The sequence below is a fragment of the Lynx rufus genome, unplaced genomic scaffold (genome assembly GCF_022079265.1).
Source record: "Lynx rufus isolate CCGP_SWC_20201006 ecotype Redwood Valley unplaced genomic scaffold, mLynRuf1.p SCAF_9, whole genome shotgun sequence".
Classification (NCBI taxonomy): Eukaryota; Metazoa; Chordata; class Mammalia; order Carnivora; family Felidae; genus Lynx; species Lynx rufus.
Window position 1 is genome coordinate 20,570,545 of NW_025814897.1, and position 20,799 is coordinate 20,591,343.

At 45.5% G+C, this 20,799-nt stretch overlaps 1 protein-coding gene across 2 annotated transcripts in view; it reads left to right on the plus strand.

Annotated features, from left to right (window-relative positions):
- GRAMD1B (GRAM domain containing 1B) overlaps window positions 1–20,799 on the plus strand; it is a 174,076-nt gene that overhangs the window by 25,512 nt on the left and 127,765 nt on the right. Inside the window, exons 1-2 of one of the 2 annotated variants that reach the window (XM_047070183.1) lie at window positions 340–745; window positions 10,561–10,638. In XM_047070183.1, the coding sequence (XP_046926139.1) occupies window positions 741–745; window positions 10,561–10,638 (83 nt within the window). In that variant the 5' untranslated portion in view covers window positions 340–740. Of the gene's footprint in view, window positions 1–339; window positions 746–10,560; window positions 10,639–20,799 lie in introns of those variants that run through there. The other variant, XM_047070182.1, reaches the window with a different exon arrangement.

Below are 20,799 nucleotides of genomic sequence, written 5' to 3' on the forward strand. Positions count from 1 at the left end.
GGGTGTAGAGATTATTCAGAAAATAAAAATGAAATGTTTTGGGGTTATCTGTGGACAGAATGATTCTGGCTGGCATTGGCTTTGAGAAATCTACGCATCTTCCTACCACTTAGTCCAGAAGGCTCTGGATTAAGAAGCAAAGGATGTCTTGGGGCGCCTGGGTGGCTCAGTCGGTTGAGCACCGGCTTCAGCTCACGTCACGATCTCACAGTCCGTGAGTTCGAGCCCCGCGTCGGGCTCTGTGCTGACAGCTCAGAGCCTGGAGCCTGTTTCGGATTCTGTGTCTCCCTCTCTCTCTGACCCTCCCCCATTCATGCTCTGTCTCTCTCTGTCTCAAAAATAAATAAACGTTAAAAAAAAAAAAAGAAGCAAAGGATGTCTTAAAGGCTGGGAGGGGCACTGGGAGCTAGCTGAGAGGGTGGGGAGGCTGGCCAATGAGACGCCACTGCCTAGGGTCTTGACAACTTGTCAGAGACTTCAAGTTCTGGGAAGCATCTTGGTTGGTCACAGTTATCACTGATTAAAGGTTTACCACTAAGTGACCTGGTTAATGCCTCTGTGCTGTCTTACGAGGGCTTAAGATTTCACAGTGAAGGGGAAGTAGTGGTCAAGGCCAAGGAAGCTACCAGGGCGTGGGAACCAGAGAAGAGTGGTACGTTCCTTAAGAGTGCTTGAAGAGAAAGTTTAAGCGGACACGAGTTCGCTTGCCCCCTTTCTTCAGAAGCCATTTGAGGAATATAATGGGGTAAGTATAGTTCTTTTAATTGTGTGCGGGGAAGGGCCTAGAATTTCACCGTAGGTCAGGGAACCTTTACGCTTTGGGAAAAATATCTCAGAACAGGGCATAAGAGAACATGATGATTTTTTTTTCCCCTCCTCATCTGACACTTAAGTATCTGTATACCTGAGAGCCAAGGATTGGTGACATTTGAAACTCCTAGACAATTCAGAAAGAAAGAAACAAAAAAGTTGTAGCCTTGGGCTTCAAAATCTTTTTCTATTAACTTTTTCCCTCTGGTGTCTAATTGGAGAAGCACATTCTTTCCTACCTCCCCTCCGGTGGAGGCTCTGTCAGGCATGAAGCCAGTCATCAAAAGTTGGAGCATACCTTTGGCAGGGGGGTGGGGCAGAGGGGGGTGGGGCAGAGGAGGGCAGGCCTTAGGAAGGTTTTCTTTTTTTTTTTTTAATTTTTTAACGTTTTTTTATTTTTAATTTTGAGACAGAGAGAGACAGAGCATGAATGGGGGAGGGTCAGAGAGAGAGAGAGAGACACATAATCTGAAACAGGCTCCAGGCTCTGAGCTGTCAGCACAGAGCCCGATGCGGGGCTCGAACTCACAACTGGAACTCACGGACCAGACCGCGAGATCATGACCTGAGCTGAAGTCGGACGTTTAACCGACTGAGCCACCCAGGCGTCCCAAGGAAGGTTTTCTTCTTTTTCTTTTTTTATTTTTTTTTTAACGTTTTTATTTATTTTTGAGACAGAGAGAGACAGAGCATGAACGGGGGAGGGGCAGAGAGAGAGGGAGACACAGAATCTGAAACAGGCTCCAGGCTCCGAGCTGTCAGCACAGAGCCCGACGCGGGGCTTGAACTCACGGACCGCGCGAGATCATGACCTGAGCTGAAGTCAGACATTTAACCGACTCAGCCACCCAGGCGCCCCGAGGAAGGTTTTCTTAACAGTAGCTGCTTTCTTCGGAAGGCTCGCATGTGTCTAATTCAAGTTGGTATCTCTAGAGCACCCATGCCTGGAATGTAGTGTGTTGGAAACTTCTTGAGGTCACAAACGATGCTTTACACACTGAATAAGGCCTAGGGTACTCTCAACACAGGCATCTGGGAATGCTGATGAACGTTTGGAAGTGTGTGGTCATCTGGAGAGAGAGTGTCATCTGTGCGGATTTGATAGTACTTACTCAGCAAAGTGTCTCTCTGGAGGGGCCAGGAGTGGTAAGTGGAAATGAAACATAAAATAGGATCTTTGCTCTTTTAAAAAAAATTTTTTTTTTAACGTTTTATTTATTTTTGAGACAGGGAGAGACAGAGCATGAACAGGGGAGGGTCAGAGAGAGGGAGACACAGAATCCGAAACAGGCTCCAGGCTCTGAGCTGTCAGCACAGAGCCCAGTGTGGGGCTCGAACTCACGGACCACGAGATCATGACCTGAGCCGAAGTCGGCTGCTTAACCGACTGAGCTACCCAGGCGCCCCGGATCTTTGCTCTTAAATAACTTTATAGTGTGGCAGAAGGCATAGGGGACTGAATCATTAATTACTGTATCCCAAGGAATATGCTAATTTTTATGGCAAAGGGTAAGATAGAGCGATGTAGGACCATAGTGTCGGCAGGGGCCACCAAGGAAGATTTCCCGAAGGTGCTGCATTTGAAGGATAATGATAGCTATAATAGTGAGTACCCAATGCCAGATCCCTTTCCAAGTATTCCATGGGTACTATTATTCACAACACCCCAATGAAGAAGATAACTATTGTCATCCCCATTTAATAGAGGTTAAAATTGAGTAGGTAGAAGAGTCAAGACTGGAACCCCAGCAGTCCCAAACTAGAGCCCTCAGGCTTAATCCAGGATGGGGTGAGTGGAGGAAAGGATATACCAGGCCCTGGGGGAAGTGCCTGAACCTGGGACAGGGAGGATCACTGGAGGGGGTGTGGGCCACGTGGGAGCTGGAAGATAGATAGCAGTTAGCTTATTAGGGTTTTAATTGCTAAACTAAGGAGTTTGAACTTGGCTCATGAAATTATGGGAAGTCTGCAGGACTTTTAAGCCTAAAGAGACAGGATCGAATCTGAATTTCAGGAAGGCCATCAAGTGTCCAGGATAGACTGGAGTGGGGCCAGATTGGCAACAGGAAAAGCAGTTGGGAGCCTATTAAAGTAATCCCTGTGAGGAGTGATGAGAGCTTGGCCTAAGGCAGTGGCCAAAGGAGTGATGAATGGAGGCCTGGACTGACTTGAGGAATACAAGGAGGTAGAATCTACAGCCCTTGCCGTTAAATCCAGATGGAGGTGCCTGTCTAGTGTTAAGAAACATGAACGAAAGCTTGAAAATCTAATTGGCTTTATTAATCCAGTCATGAATCAAGCAGCCTTCTATCTAGCAAGTAGAGGGAGCTCTGAGGAGGTTTCTGTAGGAAGGAGGGCGAGGTAAAACATTAGCAAAAGAAAAGAAAGGATTATTTGAGGCAAGGTCACCTTCCCTTAGGGGAAAGGGGAGGGAGTCTTCTTAATCATGCAGATTTTGTGCAGATTTTGGCCCTTGGAGAGGTCCAGGTGACAGATTACCTCGCTGGTGCAGAGTGGAGAATTTCTGACTGAGCCCTTAGGACTCCAGACTCCATTTCCGGGGGAGGTTGGAGCTTGGCATGTGTGACGCCATTTTGGACCTGTGGTTTTTTTTCTTTTTCACACTAGTTTGAATGAATCCTTGTGGAATGCAAGGGAAAGACAAAAAAGATGGTGCATTCAGGATTGGCCGTGATCAGTTTGAGATTCATGTTGGACTCCAGAGAGTTCAGTACCCATGCAGATGAATGACAATAAGTGTTCGTGACAGTTCTTGGGTGCTTTATTCTTTGTGGAAGCCTTCTGTTTAGCGCTTTATATTAGTTAACTTGCTCCATCCTCAAAACAGTTGTATGGAGTTACATCTTAACAGGTGAGGTGATAGGAATGTAGAGAGAAATAGGCGGGTCTCAGTGACTCTGATGAGAAGTGACAGAGCTGGAGCTCAGATCCTGGGTTTGATTGGGGAACCTCCGTGCTGTCTAATGAAGCTTTCTGCAATGATGGACTTGTTCTATGTCTGCACTATCTAATACAGAAGCACATGGCCACGTGTAGTTGTTGAGTACTTGAAATATAACTAGTATGACTAAGGAACTCAATTTTTAATGAATGTAGATTTAAATAGCCACACGTGACTAGTGACGGCTCAGTCCTCTGCCCTGCTGTCTCTGGGAATCATCAGTATATCCATCATAACTGAAAGTTTGGTGTGGATACGATTCCCCAGAGAGGTATTGTGGTGGATTCTTCTGTGGGTCACAGGCCTATCTGAGAATCGGTGGGAGCTATAAATCATCCCCCATGAATGTATAATATTATTGCACAGTATTTTGGTAATAACAGGTTCACAAAACTCAGGGTCCCCTGGCATAAAGCTGGGAGAGGAAGGAACCCAAACAGAATGTAAACTCATTGAGAATGGGGATCTCATCTGCTTTCTACTCTACACTCAGGATCGAGATTGCCAAACAATGCCTGCTACAGTTGGTATTTGATAATTTATTAAACGAGTGGCTGAAACAGAAACTAAGAGTCCATGAAGCTCCCGAAAAAAGAAGAGAAAAGCAAAAGTAGGACAAAAGCCAAGAACCAGGAGAGGGTGGTACCATAGGAGGCAGAAGGGTGAAGTTTGAAGAATGGGAACAACAGTGCAGACCTGCCTGGGTAGTCAAGTAAGATTAGGACATAACAGCTGTCATTGGCGGGGCAGTAATGGAGATCCTGGTGGATGAAAGCATGGAAGGGTGGGGGTGCTGTCCAGATTTAGTGGACTAATTCACGAGGCAATGGTGAGGAAGTAGAGGCAGTGAGTGTGGAGTCCACTGCGTTCTCCATCTAGGTTGCCCATCAGAATCACTGGGAAGCACTTGAAAGATCCACATTCCTCTGGGTTCCTGGCTGGCTCAGCCGGAAGAGCGTGCAACTCAATCTGGGAGTCATGAGTTCGAGCCCCATATTGGGTGTAGAGAATATTAAAAACTAAATAAAGATAAATTAAAAAAACCCCACACATTCCTGGACGTGTTCAGACTCTAACCTGGCAAGTTTGGAGAAGGGCCAAGGAATGAGTTGTAATGAGTTGAAAGATATTTAGCTAAATTCTGAATCCCTGAATCTTTGACCATCCACCCCACCCAGCTGCGAATTTCCATGGGAGCCATTACACAGATCCCTTCCTGCTAACTTTGTGGACAAATTGTCAGTCTTCACGCAGAGTGTGTTATTTTCTTTCTTTTTTTTTTTTTTAATTTTTTAAACATTTATTTATTTTTGAGACAGAGAGAGAGCATGAACAGGGGAGGGTCAGAGAAAGAGGGAGACACAGAATCCGATACAGGCTCCAGGCTCCGAGCTGTCAGCACAGAGTCCGACGCGGGGCTCGAACCCACGGACCGCGAGATCATGGCCTGAGCCGAAGTCGGCCGCCCAACTGACTGAGCCACCCAGGCGCCCCCAGTGTGTTATTTTCTAAGTAATTTTTGAGAACATTCAGGTATGCTGTGTAAGAAGCTGGCAGTCATTGGCAGTGCCCCAAATCACATCTGTTTACTTATTTTCTATTATTAGACTTGCCCGTATTCATTTGCCAAATGACAGACTATTCCCCTGCATTCTCTACTTCTTTGCCACCTGCTTTTCTTCCCCCGTGCACCTTTCCTACTCACACCAAAATGGAAAATGCCAGAGCCATTACACAGGTGAATAGAATTCAGCATGAAAATGCAGCCTTCTCTTTTGTCAGGTGACCCTACTTTTCAGGTCAGTGGCTCTCAAAAGTTTGACCATCAGTGTCTTTCTTCCTCTCTTCCTCCTATGCATCGGATGCTTCAAAAAATTTACCTGCCAAACTAACTGAATATTGAATACAGTTGACGTCCACCATTGACGGTACACCCACCAAAGCTCAGATACTGCCCTAGACACTTTTTATATACATGATTTCTCCTGTGTCTAATCCTCACTGCAATCATTTAAGGTATGTGGTATACCCACATCTGACACTTAGAAAAGTTTAATAACTTACCCAATGTTGTCCTGCTAAGTGGCAAAGTCAGGACTAGAACTTGTGTCCCGCTGACTCTAAATCCTGAACTCAGATATTGTGATTGGATGACTCACCGCTTAATCCTCAACACCATTCTCTAATTTGGGGGGAAATAGGCGAAAAGAGGGTAAGGGACTTGGCCAAAGCAGAGGGCCAATAAAGCCAGGGCAAACCTAGGTTGGTCTTTCTCTGTGCTATTCCTACTACATCCACTGCTGAAAATAATTTCTCTCCCCATATCAAAGACATATATCAATCAAAGCCACTCTGAGTCTTGAAGCTTCCAGTTAGCATGAGGTAACACTCTAGATTGCTCTGCTTACAGCCGAAAGCAAAGAAATTTGATAAATAGTCTGTACAGCCATAGTGTGGGTAAATGGATGGTTTCCATTAGGCTCTGGAAATAACAGCTTGCCCATCCCTGTACCTGCTTGGAATCCCCCCAGTCTCTCAAAACCCACTCTGGGCTTAGGAGGCCATGACCCCTTTAGTATTGTCTGGGAGAGAAAGCTGTTTTTGCTTTGAAAGATGGCAGGAAAGATGGCAAATTGAGTCTCCCTATCAGGGAAGCTGTACTTTCCAGAGGGCAAAAGGACACCTTCCTGGTGGCTTGTGGGTTTAGCCTGTACTTTCTGCAGGTGTTCTGGGTTGGGGGAGGGAGGAAGGGAGATCAGTGGAATCATGGGATTTACCCAGCCTGCACCGCGGAGCTTCCTGGCCATTGTCTATGATCTTCTGTCTTTTGAGGTGTGCTTTGGCTCAGATTACAACGTATTTTTCCCAGCTTGTGCTAATGTTACTGATTTGATATGACCTTCGAGGATAAGCTCCAAGCACTAGTTTGCTGGTGGAGAATAAAAGCAGGATTACGGATCTGATTTGTTTCAGCTGGTGTCCCTTCGGAATATTCTGGAATTTAAAGAAGCCGCTTCCTCACCTGATTTAGTAACACACTCTAGTGTTTCAAAATTTAATTTATACAGTGGTTTTCATCTAAAGCTTGAATTTACAACAGGAGGGATTTACTTCTTTAGCCGTCTTGGGGGAATAGCAAACAGTTGCTTGTACAAATTTCTTTCCTTTCCATGGTAAGCCTATATTCAGTCACCTAGAGCCTAGATCCAAATCTTTGTTCAGAGTTGGTTTTTGTTTTTTTTTTTAAGGTTTTCTAACATTTTTATCTGTTAGTGCCCCCTGCTGGACTTCTTCCAAGTTCTTCACTTTAAGCTGTAGAGCCCAGATGGGGCACTCAGTGTCACCAAGGCCTTCCCTTAAAATGGAGAGGTTGGGGATGTGGCCCTTGACCTCTGGCATTCCATAACTCCGGAAACACCCTACTCTGGTGGTCACTTTTCCCGTGACCTCAGGATACTGCTAGATTTCATTCAGGGAGCAAGATGAGCTGCCCCTCTTCCAGGAGCTCTGTTTTCATTTGAATCAGGTTCATTTAAGAGAAGAATGGAAAGAGTTTATGTGAGAGGGTGAGGCAACATCTCAATCTCTGGAGATTCTGCCCAACAATATTATTTCATGGGGATTGAGCAGAGGAGTGCTTGGCATCCATCTCACTTACTTAAGACTATCGAAAAACAAGTTCCAAGAACGAACGGGAGGAGACAGGACTAGTCCCCTCCTGGGAGCTGTAAAGGAGGAAGCACCCTGTGCACCCTGTGGCTGCCGCCGCCATGGATTTATGTGCAGTCCCTCTTGTTCAGCGTCCACCTGTCTGACGTGGTCCCCGCCTGCCCCCAACAGAAGTGTCTGCCATCTGCCCTTCGTCCATCTTTGTAGAGTGGCCACACCGCAGTGCATGGTGACTATCTGTGCCTCTGTGTCCTTGTCTCCTAGCACAGTGCCTGGTACATGATAAGTGTGTGGTAAATGGAACGAAAATAGAATGTCCTTCTCTTCAGTTCTGTCTGTCCTGGATCTATCTGAATTTCAAGTGTCCGCGCTGAAACCCTTGTCGTCCAGCCATTCCTTCTCTTCCTGGCCCCAAGTAGTTTATGTTTCTGTAGCATTTAGTATTTACTTCCAAGAGTTACGATGTTTGCTTTTAAAGGTAGTTGCTTACGTCGACTCTTACATTCCAGATTCTAAACACCTTGAGAGCAGGATCCTTAACCCGATTGATGTCTTCATTGTCCGTGACCCACAAAACGATGCCTTAACACATAATAATAATAGCAGTTATATACAGCATTTAATGTGCGCCAGGCACTCACTGTTCCACATACTTCACATATGTTCATTCTTTAATCTTCACAACAGCTTTATGAGATAAGAACTATCATCAAGGTCTATCTCCATTTTGTAGGTAAGGAGAATGACATTAAGTAATTTGCTCAGGGTCATATAACTAGGGAAGCGAGGAGCTTGGATTCCGTCCCCGACAGCATATTCCAGAGTCTAGACCTTCATCGCTGCCTTGATGCCGCCTCTTGTCGGCACATGTGCACATGGAGGCCATTTACGTCAATACTTGTCTAGCGCATGTAGGTTATTTCTTGGTTATTTAGAACCAACAAACAGGTTGAAGGTGATCCATTGTCGCTTTCATCTCCACCGTCCGAACTGCTTCCTGAGCCACGGCAAGGCCAAGAGGGGGCACCAGAATGTTGGTTCTAGTTTGAATTTCAGAAGCGTTGGATGGATGAAGTTCTGACTTCAAAGGCAACAGTGCCATCTAGTGAGACAGCTTGCTAATAACAGCTCCGAATCCTTTTTCTGACACCCCGGTACATCATCCTTTCATTCTGGGAGCCCCAATATTAGCTTAACTTTAAGTTTTGATTGCCAGAGAGCGGGTAGGGTGAGAAGGAAGACTAGCTTAAATGGAGCCAAGCACAGTCTCTTCCTTGAAGAGGCTGCGATGCTGATCGTGGTCCTTTGGGTTGGTTGAGCCCCATTGGCTGTTAGTGCCCGACACTGGGCTCCAGACCCCCTCCCTTCTGCTTCTCCTCATGTGTGCTGCCAGTGGTATAGGCTGGTATTCCTCTCTTAATCCTTGCCTTTGGAGCTGTCTGCTCTGTTGCGACCATCTGTGAGTTGCCTGCTGGAGTGCAGACCACATTCCAGGTTACGTAGGAGACGGTACGTGATGCATTATAGCAAGTTAGTCCCAACGTAAGAAATCCCACGGTCAACAACATTATAGCACAGTTTTGCGATGAGGAGTTTTTAACAGGCAAGTCTCTGAGACCTTGGGAAGGGGGTGTGATGAGTAGCCACTCCACAGTGAACAAGTAAGTGGCAAAAAAGTGCTAGGTGTAGAGTAAATGAGAGAGGAAGGGCTGGTATACACACTTCAGTTCTGCCAGGCAAGTGGAGGCTCTGTGTTTGGTGCTGTTTTGATTTCTAGGGGGTGTATGTGTTTGAAAACTTGATATCAATTGCTTCTAAGTTCATTTACTTCTTGTTGAAAGAATGGAATATAAGAGCATGGTTATAACTTCCCTCACACACACACATGAAATTATGTGCTTCTTTGGTTGGGAGTGAACAAGCCCTTACCCTACAAGACTGTTCAGAGGCTCAGCGTCCTGGGGATCTAGTGGAAGGAATATGCTCTGTGGAGATCAATGAATTTTTCAGTGGTGAGCAATCCATCAGAACAAGAAAACAATTTTGGTTATACTGGAGCCTGAGTTATAGCGACATTTATGGTAATAGGAATTTACCATTAATAAAATCTATGCAAAGCACAGGGTTTGCTAATTTTTTTGGTTAGGGGACAGATAAAATATTTTAGGTTTTGTGGGTCTAATGAGCTCAATGCATAACTTACAGTGGTGCCTTAACTATTCAGTTTGCCATTGTAGGTAAACAGCAGCCATAGATAATATGTAAATGAATAGGTATGGCTGTGTGCCAATAAAACTTTATTAATGATTATGACATTTGAATTTCATATAATCATCATGTGTCATGAAATAGTATTCTTGTTTTGAGTTTTCCCCCCCCAATCATTTTTTTTTAAACACCATTCTCAAGGGACCGTAAAAGAAAAAAACAACAGGCAACTTCAGATTTGGCCTGGGGGGTGGGGGGGGGGCTGTAGTTTCTGGACTGCTGATCAGATGTTTGGATTAGTTAAAAAAAATAAAAATTATTTGTTCATATGTTCAGTTAGTGTCATAAGATGTCTGAACAGCTTTTCTCTCTCAAGTGAAATGAAAGGTGGCCGAATTCCATCTACTATAACTTCAGCGTAAGCATTTTAAAGAGCTCTGTGAACTTGAATCATCTTGGGCTGGGGTGGAGGGACTCTGCCCTCTAATCCCTCCTTGGCCTTCCCAGGAGGAAGAGAAGCAGGCCTGGTGACCCCTGCCCCCATCAGGTCTTTCTCCCTACTGGAACTACCCCCCCCCCCCCCCCCCCCCCCGGCATATGGATTAAGAAGCCCACGTATAAAAAGTACTGGAGGGATTTGCTCACTGAGATTAGGTCCCCAAGGAAGAATAAGGCAACAGGTCGAGATTTTCCACTTCTGCCTCAAATGAGCTGGGTGGAGTTTGCATCACATTTGTATCCTTTCTCCTATCTATTGCCTGTCAGTACACTCTCTGTGTACAGAGTTACATGGGGGAACTTGTGTCTTTAAAATTTTGTAACCCCGTTTCTTTGTCAAGCTGTGGAGTTGAGCTGACCTCCCCCAGGGTTGAGAAAGAAGTTAACGGCTCACATCCTGTGTCTTTCTGCAGCAGCCAGCAGAGTAGCCAGCAGAGCAGCCACGACGATGATTCCAGCAGGTTCCTGAGTCCTCGAGCACGGGAAGAAGGGTAAGGCCAAGAGTGGGGGGAGCGGTGGGCTGAAATGTTTGCGCATGATCGTCCTTCTGGTGCCTGGAGAACCGTGGGCAAAGGAGGGTGGGAGGAGGCTTCCAGACGTCTGTGCTCAGACTGGCCAGGAAGACAGGACATTCGCCCGGGAAGTGAGAGGGTGTAGCACCAAGGGACTGGCTCTAAAGGCTTTTGGTGTTCGGCAAGGAGCAAAGCCAGTAGGTGGCCAATCAGAGATCCCGGGAGGACCTCAGCGTGGACTTGGCCTGAGGCACATCTTAGCGGCTGGGTTGCCGGGTGGATGGTGCCTGAAGAAGAGCCGCGTGGCCTGGCGTGCCGTGTGTGGCATCAGGTGGTGGCAGAGCACCGGGGTAAGGGTGGACTGTGATGTCAGAGGTGAATGAGGGTGGACAGGCAGGGGGCAGGGAGGAGGGAGAGGCTCTTGGGGTCTGACTCGTTAAACCCTGAGGATGGGAGCACCAGCCGGCATCTACGTCGTCCTGTAGTGCCCGTGCGCGGCGGAGAGGGGTCCGCGTAGCGGGTGAAACTGTGCCAGGGCACGTTGACCGCACTGGTGCTGACGAGAGGGGGGTTTCGGTTGGCATGCCGCGGGGCTCTGCTTTTGGTCCAGCTCTGGTTTTTGTCAACAAACTGAATGAGAAAGGAGAAGGTACTTCTATGTCATTTATCAGACTTCTGGCAGACAGTCAGCTGAGAGGGAATAGAGAGGGAAGACCAAGGATGACAGGCTCAGGATTTAGTATTTCAGATGGAACCGTGGGCGCCAATGACAAGATTTTTTTGAAGGAAATGTGCCATTATATTTATATTATGTGCTTATAAATCTATAGTAGAATAGTTTTTTTTTTTTTTAAGTTTATTTATTTTGAGAGAGAGAGAGAGAGAGCAAGCAGGGAAGGGGCAGAGAGCGAGGTATCCCAAGCAGGCTCTGTACTGTCACTGAGCCCTCAAGAACCATGAAATCATGGCCTGAGCTGAAGTCAAGAGTCGGGCGCTTAACCGATTGAGCCACCCAGGCGCCCCTAGAGTAGTTGCTTACCTATAGGATTGCCACAGGGAGCCTACCTTGACAGGATTTCATGTGAAAAAGAACCTGGGGGTTTTATTTACCAGCAAAATTACGAACCAATAGGATGACACAGGGACCAGATGATCTTTGAAAGTCCGAATTCATTCATGTAAGTGTGGAGCGTGGATTAGAAAGAGAAAAAGATCTTCCTGGTCTGTACTGGTTTGACCATATCTGGTGTATCGTGTCTAGTTCTTTGGAAATACATGTATTGATAAATTAAGAATCTGGAAGGAAGGATCGCGATTATAACGTAGTATGATAAGGACCAGTTGAAGGAAAATGGCTTAGCCTGGAAAAGAGAAGGGTTTCAGTGACTCTAACAACTGCTCTTTAAATACCTGGAAGCCTAAGAAATAGAGCTAGAGCGGGAGAGGTCATAGGGAGAAGCATTTCAGCTCTGGGTAAGGAAGAATTCTGTGGTTACAGCTGGACTGTAATGATATAGGCCTTGCAGAGATAGGTACTATCCCTCAATAGAAGTGTTCAAGCTACAGCTCCTAGTGGATCAAAAGGGGACTGTCTCCTGGGGAGAGGGTGGGGCCTTGCTAATCCTTTCATAGATCTCTTTGCATTATAAAGGTGTATGGGTTCTGCCCTAGTCCTCAAGTATCAGTTTAGCTCATCAATTCAAACTGAGGGGATAGGAGGCAGGGGGCCCCCAGGGGTAAAGACTAATCAATCTTGTTAAGATGCTTCCTCAGTTGCCATCTGATGGCAGTTCCCTCTGTCTCTCCAGTGGCCCATACACTCTCTTGTCAGTGCTTTCTGGGTTTCATCAACCATACTCTCAAAATTAACAAAAAATTAAAAAATTTACAGAAAGAGGGCTGTGGGGGCACCTGGGTGGCTCAGTCAGTTAGGTGACCGACTTGGGCTCAGGTCATGATCTCGCGGTTTGTGAGTTCGAGCCCCATCTCGGGCTCTGTGCTGACAGCTCAGAGCCTGGAGCCTGCTTCAGATTCTGTCTCCCCCTCTCTCTACCCCTTCCCTGCTCAAGCTCTGTGTCTCTCTGTCAATAATAAATAAATGTTAAAGAAAAAAAAAATTGAAAAGGGGGGCCGTGGAGTCCCCCGGGCTCAACTCCCTTCCCTTGTGCTTGGACATCGCACATCTCCTGAAGTGTCCCGTCCCGTCCTGGGAGAGAGGAATAGGCCATGAGTTGCAGGCTCTAAAACATTTCTCCCGAGGCAAACTTCATCTCTTACTCCAGGACATGATTACCTGAGCATTAGAGAGAGCTCTGTCTTTCGTTTGCTCTTTGGGGCTGTACGTTGACATGAATCATATTCTAGCTCCTTCTCTACCCACTTCCTCAACCAAATGAAATGTTGCAAAGGTTCTCCAGTCTGAACCTCTGCCCAGAAAAGTCCTCGGATGTCTTCCCTGGGCCTTCCCATCCCTGGCCCCCTGAAAGGCCCCTACACTCTTCAGTTCCCCTTGGGCAGTACAGGAAACAAAGCTCTGATCAGAAGTATGCCTCCCATGGTGATCTCTGCGGACCCCCTCCTCCCAGAAGCTCGGGACTGGTATGTGTTCCACGATGGCCATTCTGAAGGAAGTCTTTTTCCTTTCTTCTCATCCAGTTGGTTCTCCTGGAGAGAACAAGTCCCCAGAGTGCTAATTAATCACCAGTCTCAGTTCAGAACAAACCCTTATGCCCTGCCCCTAATCCTTCCTATAATATGTTTTTACCCAATTAAGAGACTCTCTGGGGTGTTTTGGATGTTGGTCTGCAGTTATCCTGGCCTGGGGCAAGCGTGAGATCCAGACCCTGGGGAGATTTTCAGCTGTGGTGGGGATCCCACTTCCTGCTCCTCACTCTGGGCCCCATTGAATGGACAGTGCCCCCTGCTGGGTATGGCGGCATTTCCTACAGAGGGCAAGCCTTAGTGGAATGTCATTTACCCTTGAGAATTTCCATGGGAGGCCACAGAGCAGGTATTATGGATTGAAAATGGTCAAGTCGGTGGGAAATATGGACCCTTTTCTGTGGCTGCTCCTAATTCTCCAAACCACGTGGTCAATTATCAGATGAAGGATAGTTTCATAGAGCAGGCAAAAAAAAAAAAAAAAAATTAACATTGATTGCTTCTGCCTCACAGATGAAAATTCTAATCCTTAAGTATGAGGTTTTCTTTCTTTCTTTTTCTTTCTTTCTTTCTTTCTTTCTTTCTTTCTTTCTTTCTTCTTTTCTTTTACAGAATTATATTTCTTTTTTCTTTTTTTTATTTTTCTTTTTTTATTTTATATATATGAAATTTATTGAACAAATTGGTTTCCATACAACACCCAGTGCTCATCCCAAAAGGTGCCCTCCTCAATACCCATCACCCACCCTTCCCTCCCTCCCACCCCCCATCAACCCTCAGTTTGTTCTCAGTTTTTAACAGTCTCTTATGCTTTGGCTCTCTCCCACTCTAATCTCTTTTTTTTTTTTTTCCTTCCCCTCCCCCATAGGTTTCTGTTAAGTTTCTCAGGATCCACATAAGAGTGAAACCATATGGTATCTGTCTTTCTCTGTATGGCTTATTTCACTTAGCATCACACTCTCCAGTTCCATCCACGTTGCTACAAAAGGCCATATTTCATTTTTTCTCATTGCCACATAGTATTCCATTGTGTATATATACCACAATTTCTTTATCCATTCATCAGTTGATGGACATTTAGGCTCTTTCCATAATTTGGCTATTGTTGAGAGTGCTGCTATGAACATTGGGGTACAAGTGCCCCTATGCATCAGTACTCCTGTATCCCTTGGATAAATTCCTAGCAGTGCTATTGCTGGGTCATAGGGTAGGTCTATTTTTAATTTTCTGAGGAACCTCCACACTGCTTTCCAGAGCGGCTGCACCAATTTGCATTCCCACCAACAGTGCAAGAGGGTTCCCGTTTCTCCACATCCTCTCCAGCATCTATAGTCTCCTGATTTGTTCATTTTGGCCACTCTGACTGGCGTGAGGTGATACCTGAGTGTGGTTTTGATTTGTATTTCCCTGATAAGGAGCGACGCTGAACATCTTTTCATGTGCCTGTTGGCCATCTGGATGTCTTCTTTAGAGAAGTGTCTATTCATGTTTTCTGCCCATTTCTTCACTGGGTTATTTGTTTTTCGGGTGTGGAGTTTGGTGAGCTCTTTATAGATTTTGGATACTAGCCCTTTGTCCGATATGTCATTTGCAAATATCTTTTCCCATTCCGTTGGTTGCCTTTTAGTTTTGTTGGTTGTTTCCTTTGCTGTGCAGAAGCTTTTTATCTTCATAAGGTCCCAGTAATTCACTTTTGCTTTTAATTCCCTTGCCTTTGGGGATGTGTCAAGTAAGAGATTGCTACGTCTGAGGTCAGCTTTTTTCTTTTTTTAATTTAAGTTTTTTTTAATTTACATCCAAATTAGTTAGCATATAGTGCAACAGTAATTTCAGGAGTAGATTCCTTAATGCCCCTTCCTCATTTAGCCCCTCCCCTATCCCACAACCCCTCCAGTAACCCTCTGTTTGCCCTCCGTATTTAAGAGTCTCTTATGTTTTGTCTCCCTCCCCGTTTTTATATTATTTTTGTTTCCCTTCCCGTATGTTCATCTGTTTTTGTCTCTTAAAGTCCTCATATGAGTGAAGTCATATGATTTTTGTCTTTCTCTGACTAATTTCACTTAGCATAATACCCTCCACGTAGTTCATCCACGTAGTTGCAAATGGCAAGATTTCATTCTTTTTGATTGCCGAGTAATACTCCATTGTATATATATACCACATCTTCTTTATCCATTCATCCATCGATGGATGTTTGGGCTCTTTCCATACTTTGGCTATTGTTGATAGTGCTGCTATAAACACGGGGGTGCATGTGTCCCTTCAAAACAGCATACCTGTATCCCTTAGATAAATACCTAGTAATGCAATTGCTGGGTCCTAGGGTAGTTTTATTTTAATTTTTTGAGGAACCTCCATACCGTTTTCCAGAGTGGCTGCACCAGTTTGCATTCCCACCAGCAGCGCAAAAGAGACCCTCTTTCTCCGCATCCTCGCCAACATCTGTTGTTGCCTGAGTTGTTCACGTTAGCCATTCTGACAGGTGTGAGGTGGTATCTCATTGTGGGTTTGATTTGTATTTCCCTGATGATGAGTGATGTGGAGCATTTTTTCCTGTGTCGGTTGGCCATCTGGATGTCTTCTTTGGAGAAGTGTCTGTTCATGTCTTTTGCCCATTTCTTCACTGGATTATTTGTTTTTTGGGTGTTGAGTTTGATAAGTTCTTTATAGACTTGGGATACTAACCCTTTATCTGATATGTCGTTTGCAAATATCTTCTCCCATTCTGTCGGTTGCCTTTTAGTTTTGCTGATTGTTTCCTTCGCTGTGCAGAAGCTTTTTATTTTGATGAGTTCCCAATAGTTCATTTTTGCTTTTGTTTCCCTTGTCTCCAGAGACGTGTTGAGTAAGAAGTTGCTGTGGGCAAGATCAAAGAGGTTTTTGCCTGCTTTCTCCTCGAGGATTCTGATGGCTTCCTGTCTTACATTTAGGTCTTTCACCCATTTTGAGTTTATTTTTGTGTATGGTGTAAGAAAGTGGTCCGGGTTCATTCTTCTGCATGTCTCTGTCCAGTTTTCCCAGCACCACTTGCTGAAGAGACTGTCTTGATTCCATTGGATATTCTCTCCTGCTTTGTCAAAGATTAGTTGGCCATACGTTTGTGGGTCCCTTTCTGGGTTCTCTATTCTGTTCCATTGATCTGAGTGTCTGTTCTTGTGCCAGTACCATACTGTCTTGATGATTACAGCTTTGTAGTATAGCTTGAAGTCTGGGTGAGGTATACTTTCAACTGGTTAAATAAAACATCACTTTTCCTTTTTCTTGTATGGGGTTCAGAATAGATACAATATTTAGAGATAAACTAGCTGTCCTACTTAGCTTAACAAATGTCTACATGACAGCAAAGGGGGAAATGCCTTGGTGTGCTGTCCAAGTCCTAGGGCTTCTGAGAATTTTTCTTCTCATCCACATCAGTGTTGATTCCTGAAGAAAAAAGCCTTTGGAACTGTGATGGGGCAGAGGGTGGGTGGGTACAGGGAAGAAGTCATTTCCTGGGCAGGTGTGCATCAAGAAAAGTTGATTTGAGGAAGAGAATCAGCTTTTTGGAAATGAGGGTTGTCTCAGAGATAGGAATAATGCCCTCAGGTTTCTAGTGGAAAGAAAGCAGAATAGATCCAGCTCTCCCAAAGTCTGTATGTGTGTGTGTGTCATTGAATGTGGGGCATAGATCCATTTTCATGCTTCTAGGGTAAAGCCAGGGGTACACTTAAAAAAAATTGGTTCCCTGGTTCAGCCCAAACTGGACCAATTGTCAGGGTTCCTCATGTTGCCAGATCTTTATTTGGTACATTCACAGAATGGCAGGAACTGTCAAACAGCCAGGGCTGTAGAAAAAGGAGCTATTTTACTAAGGACGTTTTATGTACACAATGTTAGTTTCAACAAAACGTGGTCTCGGTCGACCAGGAAGCCTTTCAGTGGTAGGAAGGTTGAGACCCAGACAGGGCAGGGGACTCACCGAGCGCTGAGGCCAGGCTGTGTGCGTTCACGTATCCATTTCTGCATGCAGACACGTGCGCCCCAAACCCTTGTTAAGATACTGGGGAGCCTGCTAGAGTCCAGGCTGTGAGATGGATAGAGAGGTTTCCTCGCTGGCGGGCTGTGTGGTGTCCTAGAAAGACAGACCCAGACCTTGAAGTCAGACCCACTTAGGTGTTCGACTAACCTTCTTCCTTATTAACTGCATTTTTAAAAGCACCTTACTTAGCTTTACTCACCCTCGTTTACTCATCTATGAAAGTCCTTCCTTGAAAGAAATAAATGAGATAATATGTGTAAGGTGCTCGGTACTTAGCATGTGCTTAGTGAGTGGTAGCTGATGATGTGAGATTTCACTCTGTTTCCTAGCGGATCTGTATATACTCTGCTGTCCTTGAAGAAGCAGAGACAGAAAGAACACGTAGGATATTGATCGCCCGTAAAATGTCAGATGTGGACACTAAGAATAAATAGATGAAAGCCTGGTAGTTCCCCTTGGGCACCTTGTTGTCTCGTGGTGAGACACACCTATAACGTCATGTTTTATAATGGACTCGGAATTCTATATACAGTAATAACACGGAAGAATTTGTTCACTTAACGTGTCTAACCCTGTGCCATGTGTCTTGCACAGACTTTGAAATGCAGTCCTCTCAACAGCCCCGTCAAATAGATGCTGTTATTACCTGCACATTAGAGTGTAAGAAACGGAGGCTCAGTGGAGCTACCAAATTTGCCCCAGAGTAGCACAGCTACTGTGCTTGGGGCGAGAGCAGGGAAGAGGGAGGAGGAGCCCGAGGGATCCAGAAAGACTCCACAGAAGGAGATGTGCCTCGCTGAGAGCTACAAGATGAGTAGGAATCTGTCACACGGGCTGCATTCGCAGGCGACAGAACAAGATGAACATAAGCAGGGAGGCGTGAGAAAGCCAGGCATGTTCAGGGACTTCAGATACTTCAGTATCGCTGCCAATCATGTCCCAGGAGGAGAGTGGCTAGTGAGTGGCTAGCAATCATCTTTGCACAGGTAGACAGGTGCCGGTCCTGCCACAGCCCGCTGTGACAGAGTGGGCTTCCTTATAGGGGAGGAGAAATGAGGGAGAGGTTTTGATGAAGGGGGTGCCCAGATCACTTATAGATACTCTTGTGACAAAAGTCACTTTGGTCCTAGTGGGAGAGATGGATTTAAGGGGCTTCGTTGAAAGCAGTCAGACAAGGAAGGAAACTGACAATGATTTACCTAATCGTTCCCTCATTTAACAAGCATTTATTGAGCACATACTATCAGCTAGCTACTCTTGTAAATGTTGGGGGCTGCAGCCATGAACAGGTAACTTGTCCCCCATCTCTTGATGCTTATGTTATAGCCAGTGGACACAGATATAAACAAACAAGTGAATAAGAAAGCACCAAATGGTAACAAGGGCTATAAAGAAAATGAAAAAGAGTGATACAGCAGACCAAGGCTTTTTAGGACAACTCTTAAGCGGGAAGGGTCACCTTATTGACCTGGTGATGTTTAAGCCAAGACCAGATGGGCACATTTCTGAATTAATGGTAGTGAGAACGGAAAAGGAGGAACTAATTGAAGAAGTTTGTTAAGTAGGTTTGGCAAAGCTTATCTACATCTGGGTTGAGGAAGGGTACCTAGTGTGAGCCTAAGGTTTCTAGTGGGGCAGCAAATAAAAGGTAGCATAGTCCACAGGTTTAATGCCTACCTAGGTTCTGATTATGCTTCCAACTGCGTGCTGTGTGACCTTGGGCAAACCACTTCACCTCTGTGCCTCAGTCTCCTCATCTATGAAATGGGTATAATAATAGTTCATACTTCATGAGTTATTGGAAGGAGCGTGCGTATGTGTGTGTCGTCTACAACAATTTGAATAGTGCCTGGTACATGGCTGGTATTTTACAGGTGCTTGCTCTGATTATTAATATATTATTGTTATTAAAATACTGAGTAAAGGGGGAAGAATTTGAAGTTTGGAAGTGATAGTGGATTTAATTTAGACACATCGAGTGTGTTGGTGGAGAGGTAGATACACTAGCCAGTGGCCTGCACCTGTTTGAAGCTCAGGAGACAGGACTAAAACTACTTGTTTGGCAATGAGATTGTAGTCGAGGCAAGAGTCAGGATCAGCAGAGTGTAAGCAGAAGGCAAAGGAAGACGGAATTTGCAAAAGATTGCCCAGTAAGTAGAAAAGACAGAAATATAGATGTGAGAAGGAAGAATCCAAGAGGAAAGAGATAGGGAAGGTAAGCACTAAACAGGATCTTCTGCAGTGGCCGTTAGGATGTCACTGGGAACCACCAATTAGTTTTAGAAGGGTGTATGGGAAGGAAGGGAGAAGAGACTGAACATGGAGAATTTATTCCAGGAGTTTCCCTGGGAGGAAGAGAAATAGAGATGAAAGCTAGAGGAGAAAGCGGGGGTGATTGGGGAGAATTTTTGTTTTAATATAGGGAGACACAAGCATGCTTTAAATCTATGAAGTGGAAACCCACAGGTCAAGGATGTGAATTTCAGAGAGGACATCATCCATTGATGCACTCAACAAACACTTACCAGTTGTGCAGTAGGTATTCACCGAGTTTCCAGGCTTGTCGAGGAGACAGTATTAACACACCTCAGGGTATGGCTTAGAAAGTACAAACTTGGGTGTGTGCATTAAAGGAAGGGTCCCGGGAGAGAGTATATCGAAGAAACTGGCCCCAGACAGAGGGGGCGGGGCCAGGGTGGAGTGGTTGAGTTCACAACAGGTGAGCAGGAAGCATTGGGATGAGATGAGATGAAATGGGGCAGGAGCTTGGTTGGCCATGACCGGGACTTGAGTCTTTATGCCAAGAGCATCAAGAAGCAATTGAGAGTCTTTAAGAAGGGAGACGACAGCATCACATTTGCATCCTGGAAAGATTGCAGTGTGGAGAAAGGGTGGAGGCGGCCCTGGCGGGTGCAGGGAGATCAGCTGGGGCAGTTACAATAGTCCAATTAAGGGATGTTGGTGGCTTGGATTTGAGATGGTGGTCGTAGGGGTGTGTGTGTGTGGTGGGGAGGGGGGGGAAGTAGATGGATTCAGGATACATTTAGAGGATTAAAATGTCCAGGATTTGGTGATGGATTGGATTTAGAGTGTGAGAGAGCAGGGAGGTCCTCACAGTTAGTTCTGGGATTCCGACTTGGTCAGCCTGGCTGGTACCACCTACTGAAGATAAGGAAGCAAGGTTTCGGAGGAGGCAAGGAAAGATAGATCTAGATCACAGGTGAACAGATTGGCCTTGGACAGACCATAATGGCTGTGGATGCAGGTGGGTTCACACGCCATGTGGTGGGAAGGCGAGGAGGCTGATAGCAGCAGGGTCTATTTTCTCCGTGTAATAGGAACAGAGATTATTTCCTAAGATCAAGGAAGGTGGACGGACAATAAGTGTGAGCTTTGGGTATAATCACTTTGGGGGTTGCCTGTGTCACCTTTTCTCTGACGGGCTGAAAAGATGCCCACGT